The sequence below is a fragment of the Oncorhynchus mykiss genome, chromosome 24 (genome assembly GCF_057628025.1).
Source record: "Oncorhynchus mykiss isolate SJ-2025 chromosome 24, ASM5762802v1, whole genome shotgun sequence".
Classification (NCBI taxonomy): domain Eukaryota; kingdom Metazoa; phylum Chordata; class Actinopteri; order Salmoniformes; family Salmonidae; genus Oncorhynchus; species Oncorhynchus mykiss.
This window is the reverse complement of record NC_143045.1, coordinates 3654841-3670000: the sequence shown is the minus strand read 5'-3', so window position 1 is coordinate 3670000 and position 15160 is coordinate 3654841. Positions and strand designations below refer to the sequence as shown.

The 15160-nt window shown below is 46.7% G+C and overlaps 1 protein-coding gene across 1 annotated transcript in view; it reads right to left on the bottom strand.

Moving 5' to 3' along the window:
- Positions 1 to 15160, bottom strand: part of LOC110503554 (uncharacterized) — a 52779-nt gene that overhangs the window by 7649 nt on the left and 29970 nt on the right. Inside the window, exons 3-8 of the mRNA XM_036961810.2 lie at positions 6060 to 6117; positions 2957 to 3211; positions 1998 to 2058; positions 1771 to 1901; positions 1044 to 1163; positions 659 to 772 (exon numbers count right to left, since the gene is read on the bottom strand). Coding sequence (XP_036817705.2) covers positions 659 to 772; positions 1044 to 1163; positions 1771 to 1901; positions 1998 to 2058; positions 2957 to 3211; positions 6060 to 6117 — 739 coding nt within the window. The remainder of the gene's footprint in view (positions 1 to 658; positions 773 to 1043; positions 1164 to 1770; positions 1902 to 1997; positions 2059 to 2956; positions 3212 to 6059; positions 6118 to 15160) is intronic.

Sequence of the window (15160 nt, the reverse complement as noted above, 5' to 3'; positions counted from 1 at the left end):
CACGTGAGATCACTAGATCTTTTGATTGTGGCCTCAGAATCAGAGGCCGGACCAGACTGACCCTGTAATCCACCCAAACACTTGTGACCTCAATGCCCTCCCCCCCACCCGTAATGGTGAAGTGGAACATTCTCCAAGCTGTGTGGGCCCCTGTTAACTTGTGGGAAGAAGGGGGAAGGTAGTCAGTGGTGATTGGTATTCTAACTAAAGACCAAGCACTCATCTTAACTTAAATGCTTAAGCCTGTTAGCTAATTGGCTAATCGGCAAAGATCAAAATACATCCTCCTCGGGCCCTCATATACCCCAAACACACCCCATGTTAACCTGCCCAGCTTAGCAAGCTCTACCTGTTTTGAAGCGACACGGCCAGGGACACACGGAATGGGTAACGGGTGCATGTGACTGTGCCGATTGCTTTTTTTGTGGGCTATTTATTTCTCTCTTTCTCTGACACACATAACAACTGGGGGGGGCATGGTTGACTCCACGTCGTTAATGTGTTTGTACCAGTGGTGTAATGGCTTCTATCTGTATCTGATTACTGTGTCGCTTATGTTCTGTGCAAATCAGTCTCATCCTGGACACTGATTAGAATCTTGGCACTGGCTCGGCTCCAATCGCGGGTAATCTCAGCCGTGCTGATTGGCGCTAATTACCGTCGGCGCAGGTGTGTCCGGTCCAGCTGTCCGCACAGACACAGCTGAAACCCGACGGTTCCTCCGCACAGGTGGCCCCGTTCGCACAGGGGGACGAGAGACACGCATGCTCCACTGAGGAACGGGAGAGAGGGGGAAGGGAGAAGGAGAGAGAGAGAGAGAGAGAGAGAGAGAGAGAGAGAGAGAGAGAGAGAGAGAGAGAGAGAGAGAGAGAGAGAGAGAGAGAGAGAAAGAGACAGAGAGAGAGAGAGAAAGAAGTCAAACTCAGAACCAGGCAAATTCGGTCATGAATCTGGTCACTAAGTGCCCACGTGCTCGAAGTTCCTTCACGCTGATATTATTCTCAAGATTCTCTGCAGAAGTACTGCAGCAGCAATGAACTCACCGATATCACAGTTGCGCCCGCGGAAGCCCTCTTGGCACTCACACTGGTACTCGTTAGGCTCTGTGTTGGAACAGGTGCCCCCATTCGTACAGGGCCGGTGGGTACCGCAGTAGTTCAGATCTGAGAGGTAAAGGGAGATGGGGGAGACGGCAAGGGAGGAGGGGGGGGCAGCAAGAAAGAGTGAGGATAGGTAGAGTGGAGGGCAGTTGAAAAAGTGTTAGTGAGTGAATCCATGTCAGTGTGGTACAGGAGAGCGGCTGCCTGCCTGGGGCCCGGGTGTGGGCCCTGTGCGTGGAAGAAGGCAGAATTAAGCCCTACTTTCTAAAGATCTCTCTCTCTGCAGTGTTCGGCTCTCTTTGTGACTGAGCCTCTTCACAGACGACCTGAATGGAGGGACAGGGAGAGGCTCAGTACCCCAAATAGCTAAGCAGGACCCAACCCAGCCCAGCTCACATTCACTTTACCCAAGGCTATCGCCTTTCCCCTCACAATGCTTAGCTGCTGGCCCCTCATGTGGCTCCCGGAGGTTCCCACACTGGGGCACGGGAGGGCAACATTGGGGAAATGTTTGTACAATGTTGCGGTAATGTCACCCATTCACTCACACGCGGTCGAAAACAGACTGATGCACAAGCACTCTCAAAGCATGACCTTCTTCTGATCGATGGCCTACTCTTCTTTATTCCAACGCCGGTACTGCACGGACACAAACACACACAAAAATCACCTTTGTCACACAGCAGGCCTCCCCAGTTGACGTCACACACACACTGCCAGGGTTCAACGCAGCTCCCGTAGACGCAGCCTGGGAACGTCATACACCGGTGACACAGAGCACCCTCATAGCCGTAGTGACACCTGCAAACACAGAGGCGCGGGGGGTGGGGGGGGGGCTACATGGTAAGATACATGGAAGCCTTTGAGAACAAATGTTATTTTCGACGGCAGACTCACTTGCATTCTCCAGGCACAGAGCAGGAGCCATGGATCTGATGACACCCCTGTCTGCACACCGCTGTAACACAACACACACACATACAACATTACGTCACCGTCTGTCAGGTCAGAGGCAGTCCACTGACACTGGGGACCTATTTAGACGCTGCAGTCCCTACGTGCCGACCAAGAGTACAAAACAACACTGTCATCAAAGAAACACTGCACACAGAACCGCAACAGCACACAGCATCACTGACGTCAGGTGGGGTAGTTCCATTTATGGTAACGTTCAGTGCTCGCCACCCTCTACGTCTCTCTGGGGACAAACTCCACTGACGGCTCTCAACAAATGGATGTCTCCCTTCCTGTATCTCTCCGGTCGAAATCAGCGCCCTGCTGAGGAGGAAGTGAGATGAGCCAGAGGAGGGCGGTAGCGAGGGCCACAGGATGTCATTACTCCAGGCTCATATCCTCCAGGGTTTCCGCCATCATTTCCTTGATTTAGTCTCACCTCAGCAACCCTGCTGCTTCAGGTCAGAGGTCAGAGTGTGAGGTGGCCTTAATGATGACTCACGAGCCGGAATCATAAAGTGACTTTGAAAAAACTGTCAGGACATTTGAGGTTTTAAGGGGATTTTCCAGGCTTGATGGTTATAACCTTGGTTATTACCTTGGCATAACATACTAAGAATAGGAATTGACACACAAAGAGCCACGAGTCACAGGCAAGGAGGAGCCATCACTTGGATTCCATCCAATCATTTGTGCTGACCCTAATATGTCTGTAGTCTATAACACCAAGTCCCTAATGCAGGCAAAGCCTGAAACGCATTGGTTTCCTCAATAAAGAAGCGTTTTCTATCAACTTCCACTGTCCTCTAGGAGCTGCTGAAGGTCCTCTTCACTACCGGAAGTCCAACACAATATCAGACACAAAACAAACCTTTGCCCAGCACCAGGTAGCCCTCGCTCACCTTCTCGACACTCCGGTCCGGTCCAGCCCTCCTTGCAGACCTTGATGCCGCTGACGTCACAGTCAAAGTGTCCGAAGAAGTCGTCCCGGGGCCGGCAGAACTTGTTGCAGAAGGGGCCGTAGTAGTTGAGGTCACAGCGGTACCGCAGGCGGTACTCCAGGCTGAGCGCGCGTCCGTGGTGACGGTACGTCTGCCACTGCTCGCCGGGATTCAACATGGAGGACAGGAGGACACGCTCGATCAGACCAGCCTGACCTGGAGGAGAGAGAGAGACAGAGAGACAGAGAGAGAGAGAGAGTTAGATTTGTCCTGAGAGAAAGACAGTAGAGAAGAGACGGCGTGTAGGTAAAGAGAGCAGCTAAAGTGCACAGGGTCGGTGTGGCTGCCCTGAAAGAGAGAGAACGAGAAGGGACAGAGTCTCGCTCCACCCTGTATGGCGGCGACATGTTGTGAGAGCTACTGGTAAGGAGGAGAGGACAGTGTGAGGGCAGAGGTGGCAGACAAGAGATAGGGTGAGGGAGCAGAGGGCACAGAGGGTAGAGGGGGCACAGATGGGTAGGAGGGGCACAGCGTTTGGGTGGTGACATGGTGACAGAGCTGCTGACCCCGGGGGGATTTCCCAGAGAGGCTGTCATCTCCACCTCAGTTATAATCCCCCCTGACAGGGTATTAACCCACACAAAGCACTGTGTGTGTGTGTGTGTGTGTGTGTGTGTGTGTGTGTGTGTGTGTGTGTGTGTGTGTGTGTGTGTGTGTGTGTGTGTGTGTGTGTGTGTGTGTGTGTGTGTGTGTGTGTGTGTGTGTGTGTGTGTGTGTGGCGAAACAGTGTACTGTGTGAATGTGTATTTAAGAGACGGGGAGATGGAGCAAGAGATAGAAACAGAGAGAAAGAGGGGGCCTGTAAGTGAGTGGGAGAGAGAGAGAGAGCATTAGGGAGGGAGGGAGGGAGGGAGGGAGGGAGGGAGGGAGGGGAGAGAGAGACAGGGAGGGAGAGAGAGAGAGCGAGTGAGGGAGAGCTAATAACACACATAGCAAAAGTCCTGATGGAGGGATGAGATCATCTGTGTTTGAAACAAAAGAATGAAAACAGGGGCACATATTGGCTGGGGGGGCTGGAAGGGGAGAGGGAACACAACGGACACTAAGGGTGTTGTTATCCCAGCTATACCCCCCACCCCCCCCACCCCCCACCCCATTCTCCACATGTGCACACGTGTGTGTGTGCGTGTGTATTTTGAACTTGCAGCTACAACAGCATATGTTCGTTCCTTACTTTGACGCCGCCGATGAGTCCAACAGCTCATTTCAACGCCCACAGTAAAGTGCTCTACCAGAGAGACAGAGTCAGAGAGGCAGTGTTTTGAGCGAGTGTACAGTATGACTGTTCCGCTGTGGCGAGTTGGGCACAGTTAAGACAGGGACAGGCGGAGAGAGAGGTCTCAATGGGCGAGAACCCACACAGACAAGGATCATGTCTAGTCTCTAATCCCTTGTGATTGTGTCCCACTGCTCTGTATTGGATCCGAAGTGTTTGCCCTTGACGGTGTCTGTGTGTGTGTGTGTGTGGGGGGGGGGGGGGGGGGGGGGGGGGTTAGGGGGAGAAAGACATAGGAAGAAAGGGAGACAGAGAGAGAAAGAGAGAGAAAGTGAGAGAGGTAAAGTGAGAGAAAGAGAGAGGGACAGAGAGGAAGTGGGGTGCGGTTGGTTGTTCAAAAAAGGGGGGGGGGGTACTATTGTTTTTTATTGATTGTATTGCCTTTCGTGTGATCCAACGAAAATGTAAAAAAAAGAGGGAGAAAATCACCGGGGGAACACAACTAGCTCCATTCCGGAGAGTCGATGAAGGTCATTAATGTTTTACAGCGTTGTGTCACTATGTTCTCCGTCTCTGTCCAAGGACTCTGCAGCTCTGTGTTCGACAGATACATTACAGTGTTGTAATCCATCCTGATTAGAGCTGTGGGCCTGTAAGTTGGCCCTGACTGCTCTAGGATGTCTGTTTTTTATTTATTTAGCTAAGCTGGGAGCCAGGAGAGAGGCTTTAAACCCAATGTGGTAAAAATAGAGAATATTTCAGGAGCTCAGGAAGAACGAGGGATGGCGCAAACAAGACTTACGGCTAGAGCTGTGGAGGGCAGAGGGAAAGAGAGATGGAGGGAAGAGGAAAAAGAGAGGGAGAAGGAGGAAGAGGAGGAGGTCTTGGGTTTGGGTCCCAGTCTCTCATTATCTCTCCACTCATCTTTTGGCTGAGTCTGTCTGCAGCCTTTTACTGGGCAGGAGGGGGCAGAGGAACAAGGGAGACAGGATGAACGGGAAAGGCTGGGGAACGAGAGGAATGAGGAAGGATAGTCGCATCTTTGTGTTTGTGTGTCTTAGTGTGTATGTAATGATTATTGAAGTGTTGATTTTGGTTTATGTGTGTGTGTGTGTGTGTGTGTGTGTGTGTGTGTGTGTGTGTGTGTGTGTGTGTGTGTGTGTGTGTGTGTGTGGTCTATATCTGTCTGTTTTTAGAGAATGCTGCTCACATTCCCTATCCCTGATTATGAGCAGAAACAATAAGCGGAGTGTGAAATTAAAGGGTCTGACTGGGAGACCCTTACACTGAAACACACACACACACGCACCAGCACACGTACAGGCACAATTAGAAGCACATGCAGACGCACACACACACAGACAGGCTTGGGGCTCATAAGGTCCGTGGAGACATACATACACCCACCCTGTGCGCACAACCACATTTTCTACACGGCAAGTGCAAACTGATACACATTCAAAACAGACAGACATACTGGTTGTGCCTCCTTTTCAAGACAGCAAGGGGACCCAGTGAGGACAGGGGGGAACCATAGCCCTGGGTCACAAACAGGAAGGGGGAGGGGCCACATGCACTCTATGTCCCCCTCCCTCCCTCCCTGTCTGTATCACTGCTTACTTAGCTTTTAACGTGTGTGGGAAAGTATGAGAGTCTGGCTGTGTGCGAAGAAATAAGTTAATTTAGTCTGTCTGTCTCTTTCACTGATTCGCTCTCGCGCACACGCACACGCACACACACACACACACACACACACACACACACAGGAAATTCTCTCTCCAGCCTTACCTGATTCGGATGTTTTGTTGTCATGGTCCAGAGCCTCTAACACCAATGAGAAAGATTTCTGTGGAGGACAAAGAGAGAGAACAAGGTTCAATCAATTCAGTTTAATCTACGTACGTAGTTCAGATCCAAATGGATTTGTCACAAAGTGCTGAGCCACAATCTGGCGTGAAACACCCAAAAGAGCCAGCCAAGAACACGTAGCAGCTCACAGTAGTCCTACTGATGAAATGAAACAAACACAACCTTGCAACCTCACAGTGTGAAGAACAATGTCATTTTTTGACTCACTCCAGAAACGTCCATAAAATCCATAAGGCAGTTGGGCTGTGATGGTCACGGAATTTTGGATGATGGTAATTGGCCAGCCAAATGACCGTGGTCACCGCAATAACAGTTCGAATAGCATTTTTTAAAATTTTTTAAAATGAAATAATAATCCAATTAAATAAATCCTGACAAACATGTTCTCCTATCCTCCGCTCCAGATAAATAGAATGAATAGAACAGGCGTTTTCATTCTAGTCAATGATGGCATGATGGGTGGACTGGCTACCATTGCGAGTGTACCGATTGCAGAGATGGACAGACCATTTTTTCTGGTTATATTACAGTCAATGAACAAAGTAGGCCACACAAAGCTGCTATTGCACTGGAGAGCCAGAACCTTAAGGACACCGGAACTGACCATTATTTTTTTTTTAAATGGTTAAACAGAGCAAAGCAGGAAGTAAAAAGCAGGAAGTGTACCCATCAATGTGTGCTGTGATTTGTTGATTCAACTCAGCTGACATTCCAAAAAAAGACATGAGCCACATTAGTTAACATCATTTGAATGAACATTCTACATTTCAGCAAGGAGCAACAAAGATTCCTCACATTGTTAAGAGTCCATGTGAGCGCTGAAACGGACGCAACCTCGCGAAACGAAGTGCTCACATCCCAAAGTATAACACTTTTTTGGTTATTACATGATTCCACGTGTTATTTCATAGTTTTGAGGTCTTCACTATTATTCTACAATGTAGGAAATAGTCAAAATTAAGAAAAAACCCTGGAAAAAGTAGATGTGTCCATGTTTGACTGGTACTGTACAGTGTACTCAATAATTATTGGGAAAGGGAAGCATTTTTTCACCTTTTGGCTCTATACTCAAAAAGTTTATATTTTAAATCAAACAGTGACTATGAGGTTAAAGTGCAGACTACTTTAATTTGAGGGTATTTTCATCCATATCGGATGAACTGTTTATAAATTACAGCACTTTTTGTACATAGTCCCCCCCATTTTAGGGCACCAAAAGCTTTGGGACAAATTCCTATACTTATACAGTTCATTCGGAATGTATTCAGACCCCTTGACTTAAAAAAATTATAATCTTGCATTACAGCCTTATTCTAAAATGGATTAAATAAACATTTCCCCCATCAATCTACACACAATACCCCATAATGACAAAGCGAAAACAGGTTTCATTGAAATGTTTCTACAACTTGATTGGAATCCAACTGTGGTAAATTCAATTGATCGGAAATTATTTGGAAAGGCACACACCTGTCTATATAAGGTCCCACAGTTGACAGTGCATGTCTGAGCAAAAACCAAGCCATGAGGTCCAAGGAATTGTCCGTAGAGCTCTGAGACAGGATTGTGTCGAGGCACAGATCTTGGGAAGGGTACCAAAAAATGTCTGCAGCATTGAAGTTCCCCAAGAACACAGTGGCCTCCATCATTCTTAAATGTAAGAAGTTTGGAACAAACAAGACTCTCCCTTGAGCTTGCCACCAGGCCAAACTGAGCAATCGGGGGAGAAGGGCCTTGGTCAGGGAGGTGACTAAGAACCTGATGGTCACTCTGACAGAGCTCCTCAGTGGAAATGGGAGAACCATCCAGAAGGACAACCATCTCTGCAGCACTCTATCAATCAGGCCTTTATGGTAGAGTGGCCAGACGGAAGCCACTCCTCAGTAAAATGTACACAACAGCCTGCTTGGTGTTTGCCAAAAGTCACCTGAAGGACACTCAGGCTATGAGAAACAAGATTCTCTGGCCTGAAAGCCAAGCATCATGTCTGGAGGAAACCTGGAACCGGTGAAGCATGGTGGTGGCAGCATCATGCTGTGGGGATGTTTTTCAGCGGCAGGGACTTGGAGACTAGACAGGATCGAGGGAAAGATGAACGGAGCAAAGTACAGAGAGATCCTTGATGAAAACCTGCTCCAGAACACTCAGAACCTCAGACTGGGGCAAAGGTTCACCTTCCAACAGGACAACGACCCTAAGTACACAGCCAAGACACTGCAAGAGTGGCTTCGGGACAAGCCTTTGAATATCCTTGAGTTGCCCAGCCAGAGCCCAGACTTGAACCCGATCGAACATCTCTAGAGACTGAAAATAATCGCTGCAAAAGGTGCTTCAACAAAGTACTGAGTAAAGGGTCTGAATATTTATGTAATTGTGATATTACAGCTTTAAATTGTAATAAATATGCAAAAATGTCTAAAAAACAGTGTTGCTTTGTCATTATGGGTATTGTGTGTAGATTGATGAGAAAAAACTATTCAATTTTAGAATAAGGCTGTAACGTAACAAAATGTGGAAAAAGTCAAGGGGTCTGAATACTTTCCGGATGCACTGTATGTGTATTAAAGTAGTAAAAAGTATTTGGTCCCATATTCCTAGCACGCAATGACTACATCAAGCTTGTGACTAAACACATTTGTTGGATGCATTTGCTGTTTGTTTTGGCTGCGTTTCAGACTATTTTGAATAGTAAATCATGTATTGCGTCATTTTGAAGTCTGTTTTATTGTCATTAATAATATAATATGTTTCTAAACACTTCTACAGTAATGTGGATGTTACCATGACTACGGATACGCCTGAATGTGTATAATGATGAGTGAGAGAGCTGCAGACACACAAATATCATACCCATAAGACATGCAAACCTCTCACCATTACAATAACAGGAGAGGTTAGCATTTGGGGGGGGGGGGGGGAGTGCGTCTGTTGTTATTAAATTATTGTTTTTTGCACCCACCGTGTGTCATGCCCGCAATGGTCACGTGAGGTGAAATGTGTATATTTTGGGATGTGAGCACTCGGTGTGTTTGACCGGACGAAGATCCGTTTGGGATGGAAACGCTGTCAATAAAGCGGATAATTGGGAGCTTCAACGGTGTGCGGGCCCTTCTTGTACGACCACAAACTCTTCTGTAACCTTCTCGCTCATCATTATTCACGATTCATTCAGGATTATCCGTAATCTTGGTAGCATCCATATTGTTAAATCAACTTCAAATCAGAGCAGAAGGGGAGGAGACAAGTTCAATACATATTTTTAGGCCTTGAGACGATTGAGACGTGGATTGTGTGTGGGTGCCATTCAGAGGGGGAATGAGCAAGACAAAATATTGAAGTGCCTTTGAACGGGGTATGGTAGTAGTTGCCAGGCGCACCGGTTTCAGTGGGTCAAGAACTGCAGCGCTGCTGGGTTTTCCACGCTCAACCGTTTCCCACGTGCTAAGAAAGTTCCACCAGCCAAAGGACATCCAGCCATCTTGGCACAACCGTGGGAAGCATTGGAGTCAACATGGGCCAGCATCCCTGTGGAAAGCTTCAGACACCTTGTTGTCCATGCCCCGATGAATTGAGGCTGTTCTGAGGGCAAAACTAGGTGCAACTCAATATTAGGAAAGTGTTGCAATTTTTTTGTACACTCAGTGTGTGTATGTATGTATATATACACTGCTCAAAAAAATTAAGGGAACACTAAAATAACACATCCTAGATCTGAATGAATGAAATATTCTTATTAAATACTTTTTTCTTTACATAGTTGAATGTGCCGACAACAAAATCACACAAAAATGATCAATGGAAATCAAATGTATCAACCCATGGAGGTCTGGATTTGGAGTCACACTCAAAATTAAAGTGGAAAACCACACTACAGGCTGATCCAACTTTGATGTAATGTCCTTAAAACAAGTCAAAATGAGGCTCAGTAGTGTGTGTGGCCTCTACGTGCCTGTATGACCTCCCTACAACTGGGCATGCTCCTGATGAGGTGGCGGATGGTCTCCTGAGGGATCTCCTCCCAGACCTGGACTAAAGCATCCGCCAACTCCTGGACAGTCTGTGGTGCAACGTGGCGTTGGTGGATGGAGCGAGACATGATGTCCCAGATGTGCTCAATTGGATTCAGGTCTGGGGAACGGGCGGGCCAGTCCATAGCATCAATGACTTCCTATTGCAGGAGCTGCTGACACACTCCAGCCACATGAGGTCTAGCATTGTCTTGCATTAGGAGGAACCCAGGGCCAACTGCACCAGCATATGGTCTCACAAGGGGTCTGAGGATCTCATCTCGGTACCTAATGGCAGTCAGGCCCCCCAAAGAAATGCCACCCCACACCATGATTGACCCACCGCCAAACCGGTTATGCTGGAGGATGTTGCAGGCAGCAGAACGTTCTCCATGGCGTCTCCAGACTCTGTTACGTCCGTCACATGTGCTCAGTGTGAACCTGCTTTCATCTGTGAAGAGCACAGGGCGCCAGTGGCGAATTTGACAATCTTGGTGTTCTCTGGCAAATGCCAAACGTCCTGCACGGTGTTGGGCTGTAAGCACAACCCCCACCTGTGGACGTCGGGCCCTCATACCACCCTCATGGAGTCTGTTTCTGACCGTTTGAGCAGACACATGTCATTTTGCAGGGCTCTGGCAGTGCTCCTCCTGCTCCTCCTTGCACAAAGGCGGAGGTAGCGGTCCTGCTGCTGGGTTGTTGCCCTCCTACGGCCTCCTCCACGTCTCCTGATGTACTGGCCTGTCTCCTGATAGCGCCTCCATGCTCTGGACACTACGCTGACAGACTCAGTGTTGCTTCCTAAGTGGACAGTTTGATTTCACAGAAGTGTGATTGACTTGGAGTCACATTGTGTTGTTTAAGTGTTCCCTTTATTTTTTTGAGCAGTGTCTATTTTTATATATATTTTTTATTTTTTTTTCAATACTGTTATGACGGTTATTTTATTTTAATGACAATCTTCATCCATAACCATCGTTTACACGGTTATACGGTAATTGTGCCAGCCCTATAAAGCAGCACTGATGTGATTTGCCAAGCTAGGCTACCTCAAGGAAGCCGTGCTACCCACATCTACGGAACACTCTTCCAACTCTGCCAGGCACCTTAAGGGCCAGGAGGAGGCTAGCGTGTTTTACTCTTTCCCAGATCATAGATTTAATAGGACTGGTCCCATATCCACAAAGCGTCTCAGCGTAGGAGTGCTGATCTAGGATCAGTTTTGCCTTTTAGATCATTATGATTAAGATTATATAAACAGATCCTAGATCAGCACTCCTACTCTGAGACGTTTGTGGATACGGGCCCAGGTACAGTATGCTTGCATGATACGACAGAGTGGGGTGAACCCTTAGGAATTCAGCACCTTACAAACAGCAGCAACACAGAGAGAAACACACAGACATAGAGACACAGAGAGAGAGAGAGAGAGAGAGAGAGAGAGAGAGAGAGAGAACTGTATAGACTACTACATCTGGCTAAAAAAGGGCCTGTACAGAAGACAGGGACAAACAGCAGATATCTTACGATTTAGGATTTACAAAGATTCTTACATTTTTTTTTCACCCATTCTGTCATTTGGTGCAGATCAGCAATGAATAATTCAGACCCATGTCCCCCCTCCAAAACACACCAGTGGCTGCCATGCAAATCACCCCGCCGTGCATTGTGGGCCGGGTGTCCTCCTAAAGGGCTGGATGGATGTGCAGTCACGCCTCTGCTCTAAGAGCCCACCGCCGAGGGGATGAGTGGAGCGAGGGAGGGAGGGATGGAGAGGCGGACGACGAAAGGTGAGTTTAGATGGAAGAAAAGAGGGCGGAATATAAGTTAAAAGGGAGAGAGAGTACATGACATGAGGAAGAATGACGGCAGGATGGAGGGGAGAGGGAGCAGGTATAAAAATGTGTAGAGGGTAGTTAATTAGAGGTCGGGGGGGGGGACATTCAGGAGTGTGGAGGGGAGAGGGAGCAGGTATAAAAATGTGTAGAGGGTAGTTAATTAGAGGTCGGGGGGGGGGGACATTCAGGAGTGTGGAGCGAAGGACGAAGGGAGGGGAAGGTGCACTTAGAGTGTAGACGCGGAGAGTGCGCACGCGCGTGTGACCCGAGGTGAGGGTGGGGCATTGAATAAATAGGTCGGTGGGTCTTAGACCGGCCAGGCATTCAGGAGAACAGGATATAGGAGGGAGAGAACGGGAGGATGGAACTCTGGCAGGGTAGAGGAATAGAGGAAAGTGGAAAGTGAGGAGTTGAAGGTCGAGGGGAGATGTTAGATAAAGAAGGTGCGGAGAAGAAAAGTGCTAGAACAATGGATGACAGCATAGAGGAGCGGTAAAGAAGAGGTGGGGAGGCGAGGGGGGAGGTGTGGATGTGAAGAGTAGTGCCGAGAGGCGCGCACACACACGCCGGATTAGAGAAGAGTGAGACATCCCTCTCTCTATCGGAGTTTTCCTCAGTCCGCCTATTTTACCTGTGGTGTTTACAATCCACCCCCATTCACACACACACACACACACAGAAAAAATCCTTATAGACTGCCGACAAATTAGGATTGAAGAACATCGACCATTCTACCTATTCTATTTCTATGTGAGAGGGGACTAGGGAGGGGTGATTATGGGCAAAAGTCATCATTGGTTTGGACATCCTGTCAGAGAACTTCTGGGTAGGAAATTATGCAGCGTCCAACACACACACACACACACACACCATTACCTCAGTGTTGGCCTGTTCCCTGGCTACTAGCTAAGGACACCTTCCCCATCCAATTTCTCTCCTTATCTCTCTCTCTCCCTCTGTTCTCCAACCGCTGCTCCACCCCTCCACCACCCCTCCCCCATTCTTCCCCACCCTGTACCTGCTCCCATGCCAGCAGCAGGCTACGACCTAAGGGAGGCCCATGTGACCCACAAACACACACATGCACGCAAAGCCCAGGTCACACACACACACATACACAGCCAGGTGACACACACACTCAGGAAGGGTGTACCTGTGACCAAACCTGTTGCTAAGGCTGGGATCACACCCAGGGGACCAGAGTAACCATGGTTACTCATCATGACATCTGTACACTAATTTCTTTGTTGTGCAATATTTTAGCCCTGCTATTACATTAATTGTTATTTTATTGCTACTGGACATTTTCATGTAAAAGGATCAATGAGCACCAACATGTGAAGTTCATAGGAGCATTCGGTGTCAAATTAAAACTAAGAGTCTATATTTTGGAGAAATTAGGAAATCATTTTCCAATCCAAACAATTTGGAAGAAGCAAAGGCTTTGATTTCTGGGCAAACAGATGGAAAAGGGTTCGAAGACAACATCTAACATAAAAAGTATTAAACGGAATTAGAAATACATAAAAACACAATAATGTTGAAGACCCATGCCAACTAATATCAACACTTATATTTTGTTTTGGAGACATTTCTCTGCTTTCTGTAAGTTTAAGAAACATTGCCTTACCAAAACACAAATATCTTTAAGATATTTTCTACTGAACTCTACTGTACTGAACTCTACTGAACTATATTCTACTCTTCTATACTCTACTGTACTCTACCGTAGTGTACTCTACTCTACCACACCCTACTCTACTCTACCATACCGTACTCTACCGCACTGTACTCCACTGTACTCCACTGAACTCTGCTGTACTGAACTCTAATGTACTGTACTCTGCTGTCCTGTACTCCACTGAACTCTACTGTACTGTACTCCACTGAACTCTACTGTACTCCACTTAACTCTACTCTACTGAACTCTACTGTACTGAACTCTACTGTACTGAACTGTACTCTACTCTACCGTACTCTACTCTACAGTACTGTACTCTACAGTACTGTACTCTACTCTACAGTACTGTACTCTACAGTACTCTACTCTACAGTACTGTACTCTGCTGTACTGTACTCCACTGAACTCTACTGTACTGTACTCTACCATACAGTACTCTACTCTACCGTACTGAACTGTACTCTACTCTACTGAACTCCACTGTACTGTACTGAACTCTACCGTACTGAACTCTACTGTACTGAACTGCACTCTACTGAGCTCTACCGTACTGTACTCTACTGTACTGAACTCTACTCTACTCTACTGAGCTCTACTGTGCTCTACTTGTGAAAAATACACTACCGGTCAAAAGTTTTAAAACACCTACTTATTCAATAGTTTTTCTTTATTTTTAATATTTTCAACATTGTAGAATAATAGTGAAGACATCAAAACCATGAAATAACACATATAGAATCATATAGTAACCAAAAAAGTGTTAAACAAATCAAAATATATTTAATATTTGAGATTCTTCAAATTGCCACCCTTTGCATTGACGACAGCTTTGCACACTCTTGGCATTCTCTCAACCTGCTTCATGGAGAATGCCAAGAGTGTGCAAAGCTGTCATCAAGGCAAAGGGTGGCTATTTGAAGAATCTCAAATATAAAAATGTATTTTGAGTTGTTTAGCACTTTTTTGGTTACTACATGACTCCATATTTGATATTTCATAGTTTTGATGTCTTCACTATTATTCTACAATGTAGAAAATAGTAAAAATCAAGATAAACCATTGAATGAGTAGGTGTTCTAAAACATTTGACTAGTAGTGTAGATGTCTATGATTTGTTCAGAGTTGGTCCTGTCCGGACCAACCACATTTGGTCTTGTTTGGGGGCGGAGCTCATTAAAAATAATACCCAGTGTGTAGAATAATACCCGAATATGCAAAGGAGAATATTGCATATTTATACCTTTGTGTACCTATTTAGAATACATCGCCATGAAGAGAACGACATTCATATCCATAATAATGCATTTCTGTGTAGTACAGATCAGGGACCCATGATGAAATTCTGATACCACAATTCCATTACCATGTGTAAATCCACTTCACTTCCTGTAGTTCAATAACCAAAGTGATTTTTTTCAAAGTCAATGTGTCATGTCTTAGCTGACACCCCACTCTTTCTGCAGACATTGTTGAATCTTAATTCAGAGCAGATAT